This window comes from Rhinopithecus roxellana, chromosome 14, assembly GCF_007565055.1.
Source record: "Rhinopithecus roxellana isolate Shanxi Qingling chromosome 14, ASM756505v1, whole genome shotgun sequence".
Taxonomy (NCBI): Eukaryota; Metazoa; Chordata; class Mammalia; order Primates; family Cercopithecidae; genus Rhinopithecus; species Rhinopithecus roxellana.
Window position 1 is genome coordinate 57,735,187 of NC_044562.1, and position 22,429 is coordinate 57,757,615.

The 22,429-nt window shown below is 51.4% G+C and overlaps 1 protein-coding gene across 1 annotated transcript in view; it reads right to left on the bottom strand.

Annotated features, from left to right (window-relative positions):
• The window catches only part of CROCC2 (ciliary rootlet coiled-coil, rootletin family member 2), a 78,385-nt gene that overhangs the window by 42,088 nt on the left and 13,868 nt on the right, over positions 1–22,429 (bottom strand). The window contains 11 exon segments of the mRNA XM_030916117.1: positions 10,215–10,445; positions 10,742–10,888; positions 11,329–11,473; positions 11,962–12,144; positions 12,471–12,682; positions 12,908–13,138; positions 13,420–13,516; positions 14,700–14,897; positions 15,535–15,638; positions 19,523–19,679; positions 21,664–21,770. Coding sequence (XP_030771977.1) covers positions 10,215–10,445; positions 10,742–10,888; positions 11,329–11,473; positions 11,962–12,144; positions 12,471–12,682; positions 12,908–13,138; positions 13,420–13,516; positions 14,700–14,897; positions 15,535–15,638; positions 19,523–19,679; positions 21,664–21,770 — 1,812 coding nt within the window.

The window sequence follows — 22,429 nt, forward strand, 5'->3', positions numbered from 1 at the left end:
GGAGTTCAAGACCAGCCTGGCAACATGGCAAAACCCTATCTCTACTAAAAATACAAAAATTAGCCGGGCATGATGGCATGCACCTGTAATCCCAGCTATTCAGGAGTCTGAGGCAGGAGAATCGCTTGAACCCAGGAGGCAGAGGTTATGGTGAGCCAAGATCATGCCCCTGCACTCTAGCCTGGGTGACAGAGTGAGACACTCTCTCAAAAACAAACAAACAAACAACAACAAAAATAAACTCTTTCTGGAAGAAGAATAGCATTGTCAAGATCCTCAAATTATTTCTGTAATTTATTATATATAAGATTGACTATTTAATCAAGATCTGGCCTATTAGGAGACAGGACCACATGACAGAAAAACCACAAATAAGAACAGAAAATAGATATAGATCCTCCCACCTTGGTTATCTAGATATTGGAGTTATCAGACACAAACTTTAAAATAGTTTATTAATATGTTCAAGAAGATGGATAGCAAGATGTAAAGTTTAACAATAGAACTGGATACTAAATATAAAAAATACAATTTAAAATATAATAACCAAAAAAGTAAGAAAACTAATAGACAATGGCAGATTAGACAGAATAAAAGAAAGGACTAGTGACTTGGAAGAGAGACAAAAGAATGTGTTCAGACTGAATCATAAAGAGAAAGAAGGATGGAAAATACACAAAACAGTGTTATAGACATATAGGACAAGCTAAAAATGCCCATCATATGTGTAATTACAGTCTCAGAATGAGATGAGAGGGCATATTTGAACAGATACAGGCCAAGAATTTTCCAAATCTAGTAAAATACATCTAGCCACAGACTTAAAATGAGCTGTAACCCCCAAAAGAATAAATTGAAAGAAAATGTCACAGAGATACAACTTAGTAAAGTTTCTGAATACCAAAGATAAAGAATTTTTTTTTAAAAAAAGGGAAAATGACACATAGCCATGAAATGAACAAGACTGACATTTACTTTCCATGCAACAATGAAAGCCAGAAGACAATGGAATGACTTCATTACATTTCTGAAAGAAAATAATGGCTATTTTAGGATTCTATACCCAGTGAAAATATTCTTCAAAAGTGAAAACCAGGACTTTCTGGTTCTGATAATGGTGAGGTAGGTTGTTGAAGACCAACCCTCCCACCTAAAGCGACTGGAAAAGTGACACAACGTACAATCCAATAATCTGTTTAAAAACATTAGAGAGATACTAAGGCAGTCAGGTCCCTGGTGTTCAGGCTACAGAGAGAAATATATTAAAGTGAGTCTGAAATTCTATGACTACAACAGGTTTCCCCTTTGGGGTATCTGCCAAGTCCTAAGTGACATGGGGTGTAGAGCCTCAGGATCCAATAATAAAGCTTTAGGCTGGGCTTGGTGGCTTATGCCTGTAATCCCAGCGCTTAGGGAGGCTGAGGTGGGCAGATCACCTGAGCTCGGGAGTCTGAGACCAGCCTGGCCAACATGGCGAAACCCCATCTCTACTAAAAATATAAAAATTAGCTAGGCGTGTGTCTGTAATCCTAGCTACTCAGGAGGCTGAGGCAGGAGAATTGCTTGAACCCGGGAGGCGGAGGTTGCAGTGAGCCCAGATCTCCCCATTGCATTCCATCCTGGGTGACAGAGCAAGACTCTGCTTGAAAAAAAAAAAAAAAAAAGTTTTAGCTAAAAGACTGGGAACATGGCCTAAGATTTCAGCAGGCTTATGAGATTGAAGCGACATAACTTAAGAGTTCAGAGATACCAAAGCAGCCAGGGAATGAAAAGAAGAGCAGATATCAGAAGGGAAGGAAATGCCTGGAGGTAAAGCTGAGATTCTATATTGTGATTTTAATAAATGGGACTGCTGGCTGAGCGCATAATCCCAGCATTTTGGGAGGCTGAGGCAGGTGGATCACTTGAACCCAGGAGTTTGAGACCAGCCTGGGCAACATGGCAAAACCCCATTTCTACAAAAAACACAAAAATTAGCTGGGCATGGTCACGTGTGCCTGTAGTCCCAGCTACTCGGGAGACTGATGTGGGAGGATCGTTTGAGCCCAGAAGGTTGAGCCTGCGGTCAGCCATGATCATGCCACTGCACTCCAGCCTGGGCAACAAAGACCCTGTCTCATAAAACAAAATAAATGGTACTGCTTTGAAAAAGTGTGTATTTTTTTATAATTCAGAAGCAGTAAAGGACCAGGAGACTAAGAATCTGAACAAAAATGTAGCAGCTGAGAGTCTGGGAAGTCAGATAGGACTTTTGAAAGTCTTACAGAGTTGAGAAAATAAAACCTGGAGTTTAGGGCTAACTAAAGAGTAGGAACCCTGGTAAACACCTGAGATTTCCAATGAGGAACAGAGGAGAGTTATATTATACCCTGGGGTAAGCCAGAGATAGACGACTCCTCAGAAAACACTGAAGTACAGTCACAAAGCAGCTCAATCCTGGACTGGATAAAGGTGATTTATCCCTATTCTGATTTCCCGGAGTCAAAAGCAAATTCCCTCTGGAAGAAGCTTGTACCATTCAAAGCCTTAAATTATGTCTATGAATTACATTTACAAAAACACAAAGTCAATAAAAATTCAATAAAAAACACAAATTCAATAACAAATTATTAAGCATAATAAAAAAATAAAAAAATTAAGCATCCTAGGAGACAAGGCCAAACTACTGAAAATAAATAAATAAAAGACCATAGAAATAGTTCATTAGGGGATCCAGATGTTAGAGTTATCAGACAAAGACACAAAAATGTACTGTAATTAATATGTTTAAAAACACACTCAAGAAGGTAAAGAATGTTACCAAATAACTGAAATGTTTGTGAAAAGATGAGTGTGTGAAAAGATGAATGACTAAAAATAATCATTTTAAAATAAAAAATATTAGTAAAGCAGTGTAAGGTTTATAACGACATATACAGAAATAAAACATAGAGCAACAAGAGCGAAAAGGATGGAAGAGATGGCTTAGTAAATTTGTGCTGCTATAACAAAATACCTGAGACTGGGTCATTTACAATGAGTGGAAATGTATTAATTTATCTTCTCACAGTTCTAGAGACTGGGAAGTCCAAAATCAAGGTGCTGGCAGGTTCAATTGTCTATCAAGGACTACTCTTGCTTCCAAGGCTGTGCCTTGAAGCTGCATTTTCCGGATGAGAAGAGTGCTGCATCTTCACATGGTGGAAGGCATAAGGGGAAGTGAGACACAAATGTTGCAGGAAGCCCCTTTCTAACGGCTTTAATCTCACTGATGAGGGTGGAACCTTTATGGCCTAAATCATCTCTTACAGGTCCCACCTCTTGATACTGTCACAATTAGTCATTACGTGTCAACACCTACATTTTGGAGGGGACACATTCGAAACATAGCAAGGGATAAACAGAATATATCGCTGGAAGGATCTTACATTGTTTGTGAAGTAATATAGTATTTGGATACAGACTGTGCATATCATAATTTTAGGGTAATCACTAAAACTAACAAAAAGAAACACAGCCAAAAACAATCAATAGAGAACATAAAATGGAATACTAAATAAATATGCAGCTAACCCCAAAGAAGGCCAGAAAGGAAGAATGTAAAAATATTTTTAAAGTATGAGATAAATAGATGGCAAATACCTAGATGTAAATAAAGCATATTAATAGTTACATTAAATGTAAGTGGTCTAATAAATACTCTAAAGATAGAAGTTGTCAGAGTAAATATAAAGGCAAAACCCAAGTATGCTTTTGACACACACTTTATTTGTTGATTTTTAAATTTTTTTATTTCAATAGGGTAACAGGTGGTGCTTGGTTACATGAATAAGTTCTTTTGTTTTTTTTTTTTTTTTGGAGACGGAGTCTCCCTCTGTCGCCCAGGCTGCAGTGCAGTGGCCAGATCTCAGCTCACTTCAAGCTCCGCCTCCCGGGTTTACACCATTCTCCTGCCTCAGCCTCCTGAGTAGCTGGGACTACAGGCGCCCACCACCTTGCCCGGCTAGTTTTTTGTATTTTTTAGTAGAGACGGGGTTTCACCGTGTTAGCCAGGATGGTCTTGATCTCCTGACCTCGTGATCCGCCCGTCTCGGCCTCCCAAAGTGCTAGGATTACAGGCTTGAGCTACCACGCCCGGCCATGAATAAGTTCTTTAGTGGTGGTTTCTGAGATTTTTGATGCACCCATCATCTGAGCAGTGTATACTGTACACAATGTGTAGTCTTTTATCCCTCACCACCCCCAACCCTTTCCCCCGAGTCCCCAAAATCCAATGTATCATTCTTATGTTTTTGCATCCTCAGAGCTTAGGTTCCACATATGAATGAGAACATATGATGTTTGGTTTTCCATTCCTGAGTTACTTCACTTAGAATAATAGTCTCCAATTCCATCCAGGTTGCTGTGAGTGCCATTATTTTATTCTTTTTATGGCTGTGTAGTATTCCATGGAGTGTGTGTATATACATATCTATATCACATTTTTAAAATCCACTTGTTGATTGATGGGCATTTGGGCTGGTTCCATATTTTTGCAATTGCAAATTGTGCTGCTATAAACATGTATGTCCAAGTATCTTTTTCGTATAATGACTTCTTTTCCTCTGGGTAGATACCTAGTAGTGAGATTGCTGGATCAAACAGTAGATCTACTTTTAGTTCTTTAAGGAATCTCCACACTGTTTTGTAGAGTGGTTGCACCAGTTTACATTCCCACGAACAGTGTAAAAGTGCTCCCTTTCACTGCATCCATGCCAATATCTTTTTTAAAAAATTTTTTGATTATGGTCATTCTTGCAGAAGTGAGGTGGTATAGCATTACGGTTTTGATTTGCATTTCCTTGATAATTAGCAATGTCGAGCATTTTTCCATGTGCTTGTTGGCCATTTGTGTATCTTCTTTTGAGACTTGTCTATTCATGTCCTTAGCCCACTTTTTTGATGGGATTGTTTGTTTGTTTTTCTTACTGATTTGAGTTCTTTGTAGATTCTGGATATTAGTCCTTTGTCAGATGTATAGATTGTGAAGATTTTCTCCCACTCTGTGGGTTGTCTGTTAACTCTGCTGTTTTTTTTTTTTTCTGTGCAGAAGCTTTTTAGTTTAATTAAGTCCCATCTATTTGTCTTTGCTTTTGTTGCATTTGCTTTTGGGTTCTTGGTTATGAAGTCTTTGTCTAAGCCAATGTTTAGAAGGATTTTTCCGATGTTATCTTCTAGATTTTTTTTTTTTTTTTTTTTTTTTTTGAGGCAGAGTCTTGTTCTGTCACCCAGGCTGGAGTGCGATGGCATGATCTTGGCTCACTACAATCTCTGCTTCCCAAGTTCAAGCAATTCTCCTGCCTCAGCCTCCTGAGTAGCTGGGATTACAGGCATGTGCCACCATACCTGGCTAATTTTTGTATTTTTAGTAGAGACACGGTTTCACCATGTTGTCCAGGCTGGTCTCAAACTGCTGACCTCATGATCTGCCCACCTCAGCCTCCCAAAGTGCTGGGATTATAGGTGTGAGCCACCGTGCCTGGCCTATCTTCTAGAATCTTTATGACTTCAGGTCTTAGATTTAATCTTTGATCCATCTTGAGTTGATTTTTGTATAAGGTGAGAGATGAGGATCCAGTTTCTTTCTTCTACATGTGGCTTGACAATTATCCCAGCACCATTTCTTGAATAGAGTGTCCTTTCCTCACTTTATGTTTTTCTGTGTTTTGTCGAAGATCAGTTGACTGTAAGTATTTGGGTTTATTTCTGGGTTCTCTATTCTGTTTCATTGATCTACATGCCTATTTTTATACCAGTACCATGCCGTTTTGGTAACTGTTACCTTGTAGTATAGTTTGAAGTTGGGTAATGTGATACCTTCAGATTTGCTTTTTGCTTATTCTTGCTTTGGCTCAGTGGGCTCTTTTTTTGGTTCTATATGAAATTTAGGATTTTTTTCTAGCTCTGTGAAGAATGATGATGATATGTTGATGGGAACTGAATTGAATTTGTGGATTGATTTTGTCAGTATGGTCATTTCCACAATATTGATTCTACCCATCCATGAGCATAGGATGTGTTTCCATTTGTTTGTGTCATCTATGATTTCTTTCAGCAGTGTTTTGTAGTTTTCCTTAAAGAAGTCTTTCACATCCTTGGTTAGGCATATTCCTAAGTTTTTTTTTTTTTTTTTTTTTTTTGCAGCTATTGTGAAAGGGGTTGAATTCTTGATTTGATTCTCAGCTTAGTCGCTGTTGGTGTACAGCAGAGCTACTGATTTGTGCACACTAATTTTGTATCCCGAAACTTTGCCGAATTCATTTACCAGCTTAGGAGCTTTTGGGAGGAGTCTTTAGGGTTTTTTAGGTATACGATTATATTATCAGAAAACAGTGAGAGTTTGACTTCCTCTTTACTGATTTGGACACCTTTTATTTCTTTCTCTTGTCTGATTGCTCCGGCTAAGAATTCTAGTACTGTGTTGAATAGAAGTGGTGAGAGGGGCATCCTTGTCTTGTTCTAGTTCTCATGGGGAATGCTTTCAACTTTTCCCCGTTCACCGTAATGTTGGCTGTGGGTTTGTCATAGATGGTTTTTATTACCTTAAGATATGTCCCTTCTGTGCCAACTTTGCTGAGGGTTTTAATCATAAAGCGATGCTGGATTTTGTCAAATGCTTTTTCTGCATCTATTGAGACAATCATGTGATTTTTGTTTTTAATTTTGTTTGTGTGGTGTATCACATTTATTGACTTACGTATGTTAAACCATCCTTGCATCCCTGGTATGAAGCCCACTTGATCATGGTGACACACACTTTAAATAAGCAGACACAGATAAGTTGAAAGTAAATATATGAAAAGGATATACCATGGAAACACTAAGCGTAAGAAAATGGAAGTGGCTATATCAATTTCAAAAAAGTAAATATCAAAAAAGAATATTGCTAGAGACAAGAGGGGATGTTTTACAATGATAAAAAGCCAATTCCTCATAAAGACATAAATTACTAAATATATATACACCTAATAATAGAAATTTAAAACACATGAAGCAAAAATTGACTATGGGAAGGAACTAAGGGGAGATCTAGGGAAAGAAACAGACAATTCCATTATCACAGATAGAGATTTTAGTGCCCTTCTGTCACTAACTGATGCAGCAAGTAGACAAAAACAACCAATCAAAGAAATAAATTGACATACAAAAAACTCCAGTAAGGGCTTAGAAGATTTAAACAGCATTACTAAGCAACTTGATTTAATTTATATTTGTAGAACAATGCACTCAGCAATAGCATAATACACATTCTTTTGACATGTTCAAGATAGATGATAGACTGGGACATTTAAATCCATTCACATAATATGGAGTATGTCCTCTGATCATGATGGAATTATATTAGAAATTCATAACAATTAGGCATTTAGAAAACCCTATTTGGAATTTAGGCCATATACGTCCAAATAATCCACGGGGCAAAGAATAAATCACATGAGAAAAGAGAAAATAGTTTGAATTGACTGATAATAAAAACACAACATGCAAAATTATTAGGAAGCAGATGAAGAAACAGCCATAAAAGCAAATAAGAAATTGGAATAGAGTATATATCTGTTAAAGAAACCGAATTCATTATCAAATGCTTTCTCACAAAGAAAACTCCAAGCTCACATTATTTCATTAGTGAATTCTGCCAAACATTTAAGAAATAAGTAATACCGGGCGCGGTGGCTCAAGCCTGTAATCCCAGCACTTTGGGAGGCCAAGACGGGCGGATCACGAGGTCAGGAGATCGAGACCATCCTGGCTAACACGGTGAAACCCCGTCTCTACTAAAAATACAAAAAAAAAAAAAAAAAGAAATAAGTAATACCAATTTTACACAAACACTTTCAGGAAATAGAGGAAGAGAGACTACTTTCCAGTGTATTTTAGGAGGCCAGCACAACCCTGATTCCAAATCTGATGATTCCAAGGAAAGAAAATTACAGAAATATCACTCACAAATAGAGATGCAAAAATCTTTAACAAAATATTGTAAGTTGAATAAAAAATATATAAAATGGACACTAACTCATGACAAAGTAGGGCTTACTTAGGTATGCAAGTTTAACATCTAAAAAATTAACCAGTATAACTCACTGCATTAACAACACAAGGAGAACAATGACGTGATCATCTCAATAGTTCCAGAAAAAGCATTCAGCAGAATCCAATACCCATTTTTAAATTTTAAAAAATATCAGCATACTAGGAACGAAAGGGAACTTCCTTACTCTGATATAGGGCATCTGTGAAAAGCCTACAGATAACATCATATTAAATGGTGAAACATCAAATTATTTCCCCACGATTGCATTGGTGGAAGTATGGCCACTCTCACCACTTATATTTAACTTTGCTCTGTACTTAGTCTTATAAGTGAATTTGTCAAGGTCACATGACTCAAAATAAACATACGAAATTGTATTTCACATGAAATTCTATTTCTACAATAATGAACAACAAGAAAATGACATTAAAACAGTAATATAATTCATGATATAAAAATCTAGAATTAACCTAATCAAAGATGTGCAAGAAACCTCTACATGGAAAACTACAGACGTGGCTGAGAATAATAAAGACTAGGAGAGATATACCATATTCATGGATATAATATTCAATATATTTAAGATGTCCATTTCCTCAAGTTGATCTATAAATTCTAAACAATTTTAATCGAAGTCCTAGCAGGCTATTTTGCAGGGGAGGGAAGAAGAAATTGACAAGATGATTCTAGAATGTATATGAGTATGCAAAGGATCTAGAACAGCCAAAACAATCTTGAAAAATACAAAGGTGGATGTGTGTACACTACTCAGCTTCAAGACTTACTAAAAAGCTATCATGATCAAGACCGTGGGGTTCTGGTGAAAGAATGAATAGATTGACTTGCACAGATCAACAAATCCCACATATATGATCAATTTATTTTCAACAAGTTGCCAAACTTAATCAAGGACAAAAGGAGAGAGTTTTAAAAAGTGGTGCTGGAAAAACTGGGTATTAGTATGAAAAATAATGGACCTTAGTTCTTACATCATACCATACACTTGTGGTTCTCACACTTTAGTGTGCAGCAGAGTCCCAAGGAGGGCTCATTAAAATCCAGATTTCTGGGCACCCCCCACAGAGTTTCTGATTCAGCAAGTCTTGTGTGACTTGTGTGGACAATCCCAATGTCCAGCAACAAGTGGATGAGTAAGCAAGTGTGGTTTACTCATCCCAAGGAATACAGCTATGCAGTTAAAAACAAAGGGCTTAGGGATACACTGAACAACATGTATGGATCTCACAGACGTGATGCTGAGAGACAGAAGCTGGACACAAAAGCATCTGTACTGCATGGCTCCATTCATAAGGAACTCTAAAACAGGTGCATCCAGTCCGTGGCACTGCACATCAGAGCAGAGGCCGCCTGGGTGGGAGCCAGGGGCTTTGGGCAATGGCTGAAGGCACGTGGGAGAACCTGCTGGGCTGACAAAAATGTTCTGTGTCTTGATCCTGGTGGCGGCTACCCAGGTTTGTACAATGGTCAGAACTCTTTGACACTGTACACTGACTTATTAAATGTCAATAGAAAAAGAGGAAAAAGATGACCCCAAAAAAGGACAAGACAGAATCTGAAAACGGAAGGAGGATTAACTGTCCTGAATGTAACAGGGGCTGCGGAATCTGAGCCACGGGGGCTTGAAACCCAGTATGGGCAGGGTTTCTGCGTGGATGAACAAGGCAGGATTGGAAAAAACCAAGACTGTTCTTTTCTCCAGTGAGTTGAGGTTCCTCAGCAAAGGATGGGGAAATCGGGAATGAATGCACGAAGGCACCAGTGCATACGCAATCGCAGAGTTCAGCTGTGTGGAGGTGGACCAGGGAGAAGCAAGACAGAGGAGGAAAGAGCAAAGCTCTCTAAGGGCGCAGCGTGCAGAAGTCACTGGCCTCAGGCCCGGGCTCCCCCGCCAAGTGGCGGGAGGGATATAGAGGCCAGGCCTGATGGAAATCTTCTTCTCTGCATACCCTTGCCCTGCCCCCAACCCCACGGGAAGCCCCCACCCCCACGGGGAGGCCAGCACTGGGCTTGATCCGTTACCCAGACAGAAAGAGCGGGTTTGGGTACCCTGAGCCTGCCTGACTCCCAGAAGTACCTTAGGCAGGACCTGCGACCCAGCCGTATCCCAGACGGCAGCAGCCTGCCCTGCAGACGTCCTCACCTGGCCCACCTGCTCCTGGAGCTGGGCCTTCTCTCGCCCCAGCAGGGCTGCCTGCCCCTCTAGCTGCTCCTGCTGCTGCTCCAGGCGTCCACAGGCCTGCTGCAGGCCCCTGCGCTCTGCCCGCTCCAGCACCAGCTGCTGTTCCGCCTGTGCCAGCTGCTCCCTGGCCTGGACCTGCTCCTGCTCCAGAGTCTTCTGCTGCTCCCGCAGCTGGTCCTGCTCCTGCTCCAGCTGCCACCAGGTGTCAGGGGCTCTGCATCCACTCCCTGCACCCTCAGTCCCTGTAGGCCAGCCACCCTCGAGGCCTGCCCCAGGGGCACCGTCTTCCCTCCCTCAGGCCTGGCCCAGGGGCACCGTCTTCCCTCCCTCAGACCTGGCCAGAGCCAGTCAGGCTCCCTCGTCCCCAAAACCTTGGACCAGGAGAGGAAGTGATCTGGGAGAATGGAAGGAAGGCCCAGGGCTGGGAGACCCACAGCCACCTGGGAAACAGGTTCTGGCGAGGCCCGCCCTGCTGGCCCTTGTCTCACCTGGAGGGTCAGGTGGTTCAGGTCACTTTTGTCCTGAGCCAGCGCCTCCATCAAGGCGGCCATTGCAGCCAGGGAGTCCCTTTGCTCCACTCCCTCTGACTTCAGCCGCCTCACAAGAAGCTCCAGGTCCGCATTGCTGCACTCGGCCTGGGGCAGGGAGGGGGATGCCAGAGAGGGACCTTTAGCTTCCAGGGCAGGGCTGTTGTGGTGGGAAAGGAGTGAGCCCAGAGCTGCAGAGGTGCGCAAGCCAGAGCTCCTGGGCAGACATGGTGGGAAGGTCGCCACAGTGGGGAGGTCTCAGGACCAATGGTGGCTCCAGACACTGAGGCTCCAGCCAGAGGAGGTGGCTGGTGGGCCAGTGAGAAGCCACGAAGAAGCAGACGTGGCCAGCAGGGTTGAGAGCAGCTGGGCCAGGCTGGTGCCTACTGGTTGGGGATGGGAGAGGCCTTTGGTGACTTTGGGAGCTCTGGTGATGGGCTGAGGGTCCCGGCAGGCAAGAGAGAGGGAGTGGGATGCCAGGTCAGTGAGGCTGGGGTGGGTGGGGGCAGATGGGAGCGGGGGTGGGGTTGGGGGGAGCAGAGGCATACCCGCGCCAGGGCGCTGCGCAAGCCCTCCCTCTCGCTCTCCACGACATCCCGCTGCAGCTGTGCTGTGCTCAGTGCCTCCCGGGCTGATGCCAGCTCCTCTCTGAGGCCAGAGACCTTCTCCTCCAGCTGCTGCAGGCGGCCTTGACTAAGGCCGCAGACCAGAGGGCGGGAGGTCCCTCAGGGTTAGCAGTGGCTGCCCCATGGGATTTCAGGCAGGCAACCGCCTGCAACTCCCTCCAAGCCCAGGGAGGCCCAGGAGGAGCATGGAGTCCCTGGAGGACCAGGAAGGCAGGGAACCCTTTGCTTCCGGGCTTCGTTTCTGGGTCAGGGGAGGCACAGGTGCCTCCAGGGGGACAGGACTGATGGGGCCCCACATCTGCTGGGCCCACAGGGTGGTAGATGTGCACCCAAGTGGGGCACTGGGCCAGAGGGAGTGAGGATTGGTCTGGAGGATGGTGCAGCCTGGGGAGGAGCCTGGAGAGTCCCCGCCCCTGCCCTGTTAGGGCCGCCACCACACCCTGAGATGAGACAGGTAAAGAAGCAGACCCGTGGCCCAGGGCCAAGTGGCTGATGGTGGCAGAGTGGGGTCTCTCCTGTAGGAAGGGCCCTGTCTACCCAGCCACCGCTGTGCACCTGGTCTCCAGTGCCCTGCAGCTCCGCTCCCTCTGCAGAGCCAGCTTCTCCCTCCGCTCTGCCTGCAGCAGGAGGCTTCTCTGTAGCTCCGTGGCCTCTGCCTCCAGCCCCTGCTTCTCCACATCTGCAGCGTCTGCCTTTTCTCTCAGCTCCTCCACCGCCATCTCCAGAGCAGCCTTCTCCCTGGGGTTGGAAGGGGCAGAGTTGGGGCGGCCCTGGACACATTCAAAGTGCACCATGTGCCTTGATGGACAGTTGGGGCTGGGTGGATGCCAGCCTGTGAGACTGCATGGGCAGAGGGAGCCCGAGAAGCCCACAGGGTCTCACTGGCGGGTGTGGCCCACCCCGGCCCATGCTCAACTTGTGCTCACAGAACTCTGCTGGAAGGAAAGGACCCCTCCCCGGCTGCATCCCCTCCAGCTCTAGAGGTGCTTGTCCTGACAGCAGCCCTGGGCCCTCAGGATCCCACACTCCCTGTGCAAGGCTGTGCAACCCCTTCACCCCGTTACCTCCCCAGGAGCTTGCAGGACGCCCGGCACTGCTGCACCTCGAGCCTCTGGGCCTCCAGCTGGCCCCGAAGGGCCTCTCGTTCCCGTGCCTGTTCCCGAGCCCGCTCCTGCTGGAGCTTCTGTGCAGCCCACAGCTCCTGCCGGCACTCGGACAGCTGTTCCCGGAGCCCGGCTGCCAGTGCCTGGGAGGACTCCAGCTGCAGGCACAGCTCCTGCTCGGGTGGGGTGCGGTGTGGGTCCCTCTGACCTAGGCAAGCTTTGCCCACTGAGGCACACCAGGGCTTGAGACTCCCCAAAAGGACCCCCCACACACACACTGGAGCCCCTCCCTGGGTCCATGGGGCTCAGGGGCAGGCCCCATAACTACCCTTCAGCCTGAGGGGCTCATGTTTCTGCCCTCAGGGAGACAGGGGATCCTGCGGGCTGTGGCTGCCCACCTGTTCCCGCCGCCGCCGCCTCTCGATGGCTGCCCTCACGGCCTGCAGTACAGGGTCCAGGGTGGTCGGGGAGCGGGTATGTGGTGGGGACGCCCCTTGATGGGGGGATGTGGCACGTTGGGGGCTCCTCAGTGGGCGCCGTTGGGGGCTCCTCAGTGGGCGCCGTGGCTCCCCCAGTTCAATGCTGCTGCTCCGTGACAGCTCCAGGCACTGGGCGTCCTCCTGGGCCACCTTCGAGGTGCAGAGAGGAAGGGATAGAAAGGCCCAGAGCACAGGGCCATGATTTGATGGGGACCATGCAGACAGTCCTGAGGGTCCCTGTGGGCCACCTCCATCTTCGCCACTGGGAGGACAGGCGAGGGGCCGCACCTTCCTGATGCACCTCAAAGTGCACTGCAGGGACCCCACCTTGCCCTGCAGGCCATCCGCCGCCCCCCCAGGCCACCACTGCACCAGGCTTCCTGTGGCAGACAGACCCCCACCACACAGCCACTCCCGTCCCACCCACCAACCAGGTTCTGCAGGTCGGTTCTGAGGGCGGCGATGGTCCTCGCCTTCTGCTCATTCTGCTCTGTGAGCTTCTCCACCAGCAGCGTTTGCTCCGAGAGTCTGGGAGGAGTTGGGGATGGGGGGGAGGGTGAAGGGCAGGGCCCAGAGGATGGGCACCCAAGCATGCCCTGGCTCTGCCCAGACTCCTCCGTGCAGTGGCCCCCCCTACCGGGGCTGGGTAATGCCTCTGTCTAAGTGGCCTCCGTCCCTGGTCTGAGCACCTGTCTCTCCAGCCACAGAGCCTTCAGTGGCTCCCACGGTCTCAGAAGTCAAGGCCCACACCCTGACCAGCTCTCCAGCCTCAGATGCAGTGACTGCCCGAGGCTCTGCCCTGTCCTTATGGCACCACAGAGGGACTGCCCACTGCAGGCCTTTGTCCGGCCAGTCCTTCCGCCTGGAGCACCTGTCACCATCAGTCTAACAATAAGTGATTTTACTGTTCCTTCCTTCCCAGGACCCACCTTCTTACTAAAGACCCCAGGTCCCCCTTCCTGTGGCTCAGGCCCTGGTGTGCTGCCCCTGCAGCCCTTGGGCCCCCACGTCCTGTCCTGCTCGTTTGGGGCTAGGTTGTGGTGTGTTTGACTCAGCTAGACCCCCTGAGGGTAGGGAGGGCTTCTGCCTGGCAGCCTGGCAGGGTGTTTGTGGCCAAGTGGGCCCCGAATCCCCGGTTGTGAGGCGTCGGCCCCACGGCCAGCAGATTAGACCTCCACTGGGGAGCCACCTCCCCACTTTCTGCTGAAGCTGCCCTCAAGAGACCTCTGAGCCCCCGATGTGGGTGGTGGGTCTGAAATCTTCCACAGTCACGGCGAGGCTCACAGACCCCAGAGAGGGTGTGGGTGCCCTTCACGTGAGGTGGGAGGAGGCCTGGTCCCTCTTCCTGCCTCAGTTTTTAAACAATTTACCTAAGGTGAGCTCTTCCCCTGGAATAATGTGCCCTGCTTCAAGTCCTGAAAACTCCAGTTCTGGGTGCTGAGCCCCAGGACACAAACCCAGTGAGTTCCCTGCTGTGCTTCCTGAAACCCTCACTGTAGGAAAGCCCAGTGCCTGCCTCCCGGGCATTAGGGGAGTGCCCTGCAGCCACTGGGATGGTGATTCTGAAGAGTGTGCACCACCAGTGATGCCAGGGCCCCACCTCCCCTGGTACGGTGTGACCACATCTGGGATCCACAGCTGCTGGGCAGGCTGGATGGGTCCCACCCCTCCGGGCCCTCCCTGTGCCAGCCTGCTGACCCTGGGCGCCCACCTGGCCTGGAGCGCCACCTTCTCTGCGTCCCAGCGGACCTGCAGCTGCAGCATCTCCCCAACCTTGTCCCGAAGCTGCTGCCCCAGGGTGCTGGCCGTGCTGCTGGCCGACAGTCGCAGGTTGGAGTCGAGGTTCAGGCAGGCGGTGTGCAGGCGGCGGGCTGTCTTGGCCGTGTCTGCCTGCAGGTCGGCGAGGCCCCTGGGAGACAAGGGCAGCACCTGTGGCTGACTCAGGACCTATCTGCAGAGGGAGGGCCTGGTCCCATCAGTCCCACAGAGGACCCCCTCCTTGGCCATCCTCAGGAGAAGCCCCCTCTGCATAGCACTGATTGTTCCCATGTGTCACCAAATGCCAGGAAGGCAGCTGGGGAGGAGTGAGCAGGGGCGGGGCCAGACTGCAGCCGCCTTCACTGAGTCATCGACCTTCCGAGCCCCTGACTCTTCCTGTGCAAGGAGCTGCTACCTACCTAAGGGCTAGCGGGGTGGTACCAGGACTGACCTCCAGTGTGGCACCCAGCAAGGCTGGACAGACCACAGAAGCTCCTTCTGGGTAGGTGTCCCCCACCCCACAATGTCCTGTCTGCCCTCCTCTCATCTCTCCTTGGTGTCCCCCACCTACCTCCCTGGCCTGTTTGTCCCTCTCCCCGACTGCCCTCCTCGGCCGTCCTCATCACTGCTCCCACTGCCCAGGCTGAGGCCCAGCCAGAGGAGCCGGCAGGCCAGGGCTGTTGCACCCACGGAAGGGCCCGCCCCAGGCACCGCTTACCCCCTCTCCGAGGGGGCCTCAGCTCCCTGCAGCCTGGTGCCTGGTCCCAGGTGGGGCAGCCAGCACTCACCTCTCAGTGGCTGCACGCAGCTCCGCCAGGTCTGTCCCCAGCACCACGGCCTGTCTCCACAGGAGGAGGAGGTCCCGGGGCTTCCCCAGGCCCCCTGGTTGGGTCTGAAAGCAAGAGGCCTCCTGTCTACTCCAGGCTGGGGCGCCTTTACCCTCCCCGAAGCCCACTCTTTTCCAGGTGCCGTGTCCCCCTCCATGGGGGCTGGAAGTGGACCCAGCATCCCAAGCCCCCATATCTCACAGGCACAGGAGCCGTGGGCTCCCCCAACCCCACCCTGGGGCTATAGTGTGCCTCTCTCCAGGAGATGACCTGGGGATATGACCACATTCAGCCCTTCCAGGCCAGCCTGCGTGCATGGAGGTAGAAGGGTGGGGTTCGTCGGCCCCTGAAGAGAGAAGGTGCTGACTCAGTCTCAGCTCCCCAGCTACTCTCAGGAACTGCTCAGGCTCAGAACACTCCAGAACCAGGCCCGGTCCCCTGCTGAGGCATGGGGGAGACAATTCTGCAGCACGTGGCTCCTACCCTCCCACTCTGAGGGAAGAGGATGGGCTTCCTTTCTCCAGTACAGTCTTTCTCCTTACTCTGGAGGCTCCTGAAGATGTCCAGGTGTTGGTCTGGCACTTCAAAGGTGCCAGGGACACAGAAGCAATTTAGAAGCCTCAGGACTGGGGCCACGGTTCAACAGGGAGGAGGGTGGCAAAGCCACTGAAGTTAGAAGCCTCTAGCACTGGGGTTCAGCAGAGAGGAGGCTGGAGAAGCCACTGAAGTTAGATGCTTCTAGTGCTGGGGCCCAAGGCTCAGCAGGGAGGAAGGTGGGAAGTCACTGCTGAGATAAGGCCAGTGATTAGGCTGTAACGGAGCAGAGTGGGAGGACTCTGTGTTGGGGGCAGGAATGGGGAACCGTGTGTGTTCAGTGGTTCCAGCCTTGCAGGGAGCTAAGCTGAAAGCCAGGAGTCTCAGAGTCTCCACACCACCTGCTAGGCCCTGCACTCACCTTCTCCTGCTCGCCGACCTCTGGAACTCAGGGGTCTACTGTGTTCCTACCACCTCTCCCTGCCTGTGACAGCCCCACCCCTGCTCCTCCAGATTGCCTTCAGGTAGAGCACTCACATCCTGCCCATTCTCCAGAACTCGCACAGAGGACTATGACCGGAAACCAGCGGAAACAATAGAACGAGACCTTGAAGAACTTCAAGTATTAGATCATCTCATCTCCATGAAGCTTGCCTGAACCCCTCACCTGATCCCACACCTGAGGTTCCCCCCAGCTGAGCCCATAACACCTGGCCATACACCCTCCAGAGAACACGTCCCTTGGTGCCCACTACACCTGGTCATACACCCGCTGGAGGCCATGCCCCTCTGTGCCCATTCCACCTGTCTGTATACCCTCCGAGGGCACAACTCTCTGAACCCATACCTGGCCATACACCCTCTGGATGGGACACCCCTCTTTAGTTAAAAAATAAAAAATCACCAAAGGCACAAGGAAACAAAGGACCATGATCAGAAATCAGCAGAAACAACAGAACCAGACCTTAAAGAATTTCAGATATTAGATAGTCAGACACAGGCTACAAAAAGACTATTTTTAACATGCTCCAATAAATAAATAAGAGGCTTGAAAATGTGAGTTAAGAAGCCAGGCGAGGTGGCTCTCGCCTGTAATCCCAGCATTTTGGGAGGCTGAGGCGGGCGGATCACCTGAGGTCAGGAGTTTGAGACCAGCCTGGTCAACACGGTGAAACCTCATCTCTACTGAAAACACAAAAATTATCTAGGTGCGGTGGCGTACACCTGTAATCCCAACTACTCTGGAGGCTGAGGCGGGAGAATCGTTTGAACCCGGGAGGCAGAGGTTGCAATGAGCTGAGATCTTGCCACTGCACTCCAGCCTGGGTGACAGAGCGAGACTCTGTCTCAAAAAGGAAAAAAAGAAAATGTGAGTCAAGACTAAGCTATTTAATATATGGGAAAGAATCAAACAGAACTCTTAGCGATGAAAAATACCATATTTAAGCTAAGTAGGCAAATTTAACAGAGATTAGACATCAGAAGAGAAAACTGATAGACAGAGATGGAAATTTGAAGAAATTATCTAGAATATAGTCCAGGGTATGGCCGGGCGCGGTGGCTCAGCCTGTAATCCCAGCACTTTGGGAGGCCGAGGCGGGCGGATCACGAGGTCAGGAGATCGAGACCATCCTGGCTAACACGGTGAAACCCCGTCTCTACTAAAAATACAAAAAACTAGCCGGGCGACCTGGCGGGCGCCTGTAGTCCCAGCTACTCGGAGGCTGAGGCGGGAGAATGGCGGGAACCCGGGAGGCGGAGCTTGCCGTGAGCCAAGATCGCGCCACTGCACTCCAGCCTGGGCGACACAGCGAGACTCCGTCTCAAAAAAAAAAAAAAAAAAAAAAAAAAGAATGGCTAACACACATCTAGCCGGAGCTCAGAGGAGGGGAGGTGGGTGGTGAGCACCGGCAATGTTTGAAGAATATTGACTTTCCAAAAATAACAAGTGACGCAGAGGCTCCACGAACCCTAAAGCGGGATAAACAAATAAATCTACACACAGACCCAACACAGGGACATGGCACAACCACCAAGTCAGAGCAGGGGTCTTAAGAGCAGCCAGGTGAGAAGACACGTTACCTTGATAAGGAGCCAGTCAGAATCCAGGCAGCCTGGAAGCTGACTTCTCAACGGCAGCAGTGGAAGGAGAAGGAGAAAGCAGATCTTTAACGTGCCGAGAGAAAGCAGCTGTCAACCAGTGAGAACAGTTCTCAAGGACAAAGGGAAAATAAAGACCTGGGTGATTGAATGCCAAACTGAACTCAGGGACCCTCTCCTTCCGGCATTTGTTCTCACACAGCGGAATTAGCTCCTGTGTTCATCAGATGACCTGCCCTGCGGTCTGAGGACGAGGACGGGGATCAGGCAGTTGGGGGGAACAGGAGATCTGCTCAAATGCCTCGAGCCAGCAGGCCTAGCACAGGCGATGACTCCTGGCTGATAGCACGGTCCCACTGATGCTCTGCAGGGGCCGGCATTCCCTCTCAGGGTGTAAACCTCGGCTGGTTTGTCTGACATCCGCCTTTTAGGAGAAGCAGCTGTGGCGGGGCTCGGGGCTGGGACCTGGCCACCGTGGGGGTGAGTGGCGGCCCTTCTGGGACAGGCTTGTCTGAGGGACGTCTGTAGAGGCAGCCTGAGGCCAGAACTGCGGCTGCCCCTCCGGCTCCTGCCTCCGCCTGGCACAGCACATCTTCCGGGGGGCCCCTCTTCCTGGGGAAATCCTTGCCCATGGTGCCTGTAGCGTGCAGGGGTTGGGCGTCCAGGCCCCCTTTGCTGGAGGGCTGTTGGGAACACCTTCAGGCCCTCAGGGACTGCCTGACTGGAGAGCCGCGTTACCTAAGGCTATAGCAGCTTCAGGGGATCCCACAACCATGGAGAGATCTGAGCAGGGCATGAACACCTGGACGTCTCCCTCCCACAGGGGCTGGTGCCTGGAACCCTGTGCCCTGACCCCCTGCATGCCTCAGGGTTTCAGAAGTTGGAGTGAGTAAGGCTACAGGGGGACCTGGGGAGCCACGGCCAGGTGCCATGAGCAGCGGTGCAGCCCCGGGCTCCTTCCAGGGTTCCCCCCTCCTGAAGTCTGGCCAGGAGTTGGGCCTATGGCGACAACCTGCCTCTCCAAACAGGGTGGTCCACACCAGAGCCGGGATGCGGCCCCAGTGCCCCATTCTCAGAGCCCTGCCCTCCTTCTCTGGGTGGGGGGGGGGGGCATTAGGGGTGGACCAGGGAGTCCCTCATTCCACAGACTGCTGTGGCCAAGCCAGGTTGGGGACATGGTGTGGCAAGAAACTGTGGCCTTGTCCCCAAGAGGGACAGCTGCTGAGCCAGCGCACCCTCACCAGGTCCCTGCCTGCTACCCAGGCATAGGCATCCAGACAGGTGGCCGCGGGGTGGGCAAGGGTTGGGGGAGTACCTGTCTCTGGGCCCAGCGCCTCAGCTCCAGCTCGCCCTGCAGGCGCTGCATGCTGCCCGTTGTCCCAGCCAGCTCCCGGGCCAGCACGTCGTTGGCCTTCTTCATGTGCTCCAGCTGCTCCCGCAGGAGCGCGTTCACCTGGCAGAGGCCAGTGCTCCTGGACAGAGAGCCCCCAGGGAGTGGCCGGGGTAGGCAGCCTCTCCTAAGAGGCGCTCAGAGTCCCCAAGTCAAGGGGCTTGAATGGAGCCCCAAACCCTCTGGCCCAACTGATCCCGGCTCAGGTGCACAGCCCCTGCTCTGCCCCTGCCTGCCATGGGCCCCACCAGCCCCTGCTCTGCCCCTACCTGCCATGGGCCCCACAAGGGACCCCTAGACCGAGTGCCAGCATCAAGGTGGCTCTCCCAGGTGCCAGCCCAGTGCCCTCCCGCCTTCCTGAGACATCTGCCCTCTGTCCTCCCCCAAGTTCCTGCCCCGAGCTCTCCTGGCTCTGCCTCTACAAACTTTGCCCACCCCTCAATGCCTGAGACAAGGTGCCAGGGGATGGGAGGGAGGTGCCCTTCGCGGGGCTGGGTGACCCGGAGAGGGAGTTGGACTTGCCCGGGGTGGGGGACGGCCTCTGCTGTACCCTGGGGCCTTCCCCGCCACAAGTAGGTCCACACTTGCAGCAGTAGGGGTGCAAGTCTGCCAGGTGGGTGGACCTCGGGGGCCGGCACCCCCCTCAGGCCGCTGTGGTTCACTCACTGCTCCTCTCTGCCCATCAGCCTAAGCCTCCTCTTGGGTTATTTTTCTTCCCCCTCAAAACCGGTTTTCAAAAGTTTCTCAGCCCTTTGATTCCTTTTCCAGATTCCTGGAGGATGAACCAAATGTGGCAATATTCTACAAACAACTTAACCTGCCCAGGTCTGGGAGACTGGTGGGCCTTGGTTACTGTGGGAGGCTGTTAGCATGGGGGCTGGGTTAGTGTGGGGGGCTGGGTTAGTGTGGGGGGCCGGGTTAATGTGGGGGCTCCGTTAGTGTGGATGGGGTTGGGTGTGTGGGGGACTGGGTTAGCATGGGGGCTGGGTTAGCATGGGGGCTGGGTTAGTGTGGGAGCTGGGTTAGCATGGGGTCTGGGTTAGCATGGGGGCTGTGTTAGTGTGGGGGGCCGGGTTAATGTGGGGGCTCTGTTAGTGTGGGTGGGGTTGGGTTAGTGTGGGGGCTGGGTTAGCGTGGGGGCTGGGTTGGCATAGGGGCTGTGTTAGTGTGGGGGGCTGGGTTAATGTGGGGGCTGGGTTGGCATGGGGGCTGGGTTAGCATGGGGGCTGGGTTAGCGTGGGGGCTGCATTAGTGTGGGGGGCCGGGTTAATGTGGGGGCTCCGTTAGTGTGGGTGCGGTTGGGTTAGTGTGGGGGCTGGGTTAGTGCGGGCAGGGTGGGACCAGGCAGTGGCCCCCTCAGTAAGCCCAGGCGTGACCTCGTCAGCACCATCTCAGGGTGTGAGAGTGGGTGATCCACACCCGGGAATCAGGTGTGGCTCGTGGCCTGGGTCTGTTGCCAGGGTCCTAATGTCAGCGCTCACTGACAGCGGGGGTGGGGGGGCTCTCCCTCTCTGCCGATCCCTCCCTGTTATTCAAGAGCCAGGCTGACCCGTGGCAGGGAGGATGGCAGAGCGTGGAGAGGCTGCCATGTGGAAGGCTGGCACCAGCCCCATCCCCCACGGTGAGCAGCCCTTGCTCCTGGGGTGTGGAGCCAGGGAGGGGTCTGGTAGCAATGGGTACAGTCGTCACACTGCTACTACAATAGGATTGCTGCTGAGCTGCTCTCGGAGGCCAGGATGGCGGTGCCTGGTCGCGTGAGAGGCCCACGCTGAGCCCGGGAGGCTGAGTGTTTCACTGTTTCCACTTGGCCTGGACTCTCCCCATGGCAAGAGGGAGCGCCCTGCAGGCCCCCACACTGCCCAGCCACTCAAGTCCCCGTGCCCAGCCGCGCCTTCTCCAGCCCCCTGCCCTGCTGTGGAGGCCTGGGCTGACTCCCACAGGGAAACTGAACTCACAGCTGCTTTGGGAAGAGCTGTCGGTAGCCCTCAAGGTACAGAGGGGCCCACTGCCTCTCGGGGGGAAGGCTGTGCTTCCTGGAGCCCTGACTGCCCCCCACCTGGCCTCACCTCTCCTCGGCAACCTCCAGACGGCCAAGGGCCTCCTCCAGATCCACGCTGTGCTCCAGCTCCGACCTCCGCAGCTGAGCCTCGGTGGTCTCCAACCGGGCCTGCAGCTGGGGAAGAGCAAAAGCCCACCTGGTCTGGCTGTTCCTGAACCCGCCAGGCAGGGGCAGGGGCATCTTGGGCACAAAGCCGACCTTGGTGGGGAAGAGAGGGCTCCCTGGGGCCCCACAGCAGGGGCTGGGGTTGGGTCTGGTGAGGCCCAGGCCCTTTCACACAATGAACCTGACAGGCAGCCTCCTGCCCTGTGCCAAGTGCCCGTAGCTGGCAGAGGAGGGGAGGGGCAGGGGCACGCTGGGTTGCACTGATGTGCCGATCCCATCAGGTCTTGAGGACAGCGTGAGTATGGTGGCCCAGTGGGGGCACGGCTCTAGGGGCCACTGGGGCACTGCCCACATTTCATTTACAGATGGGTGAACTGAGGCCCCACTGCCCCAGCTACCCGGGCAGCCCAGCCGTCAGGGCAGGGGGAGGGGTTTCAGGGCTTGCTTCAGGCACACAGGGGCAGGATGGAAAGTCACTGGGCTGTCTCTGGGGCTGCCCCTGGAGAGTGAGTGAGTGTGGTTCCCCTCCACCTGGGCCTCCTGCCTGAGTCCAGCACCTCACCTACAGGGTGCAGGACCACACCCACCATGATGTGGGCCCACTGCCCAGGGCCACTCCGCCATCACTGGGCCAAGACTGAACTTAGGCCCAGGAAATCAAGGGCCAA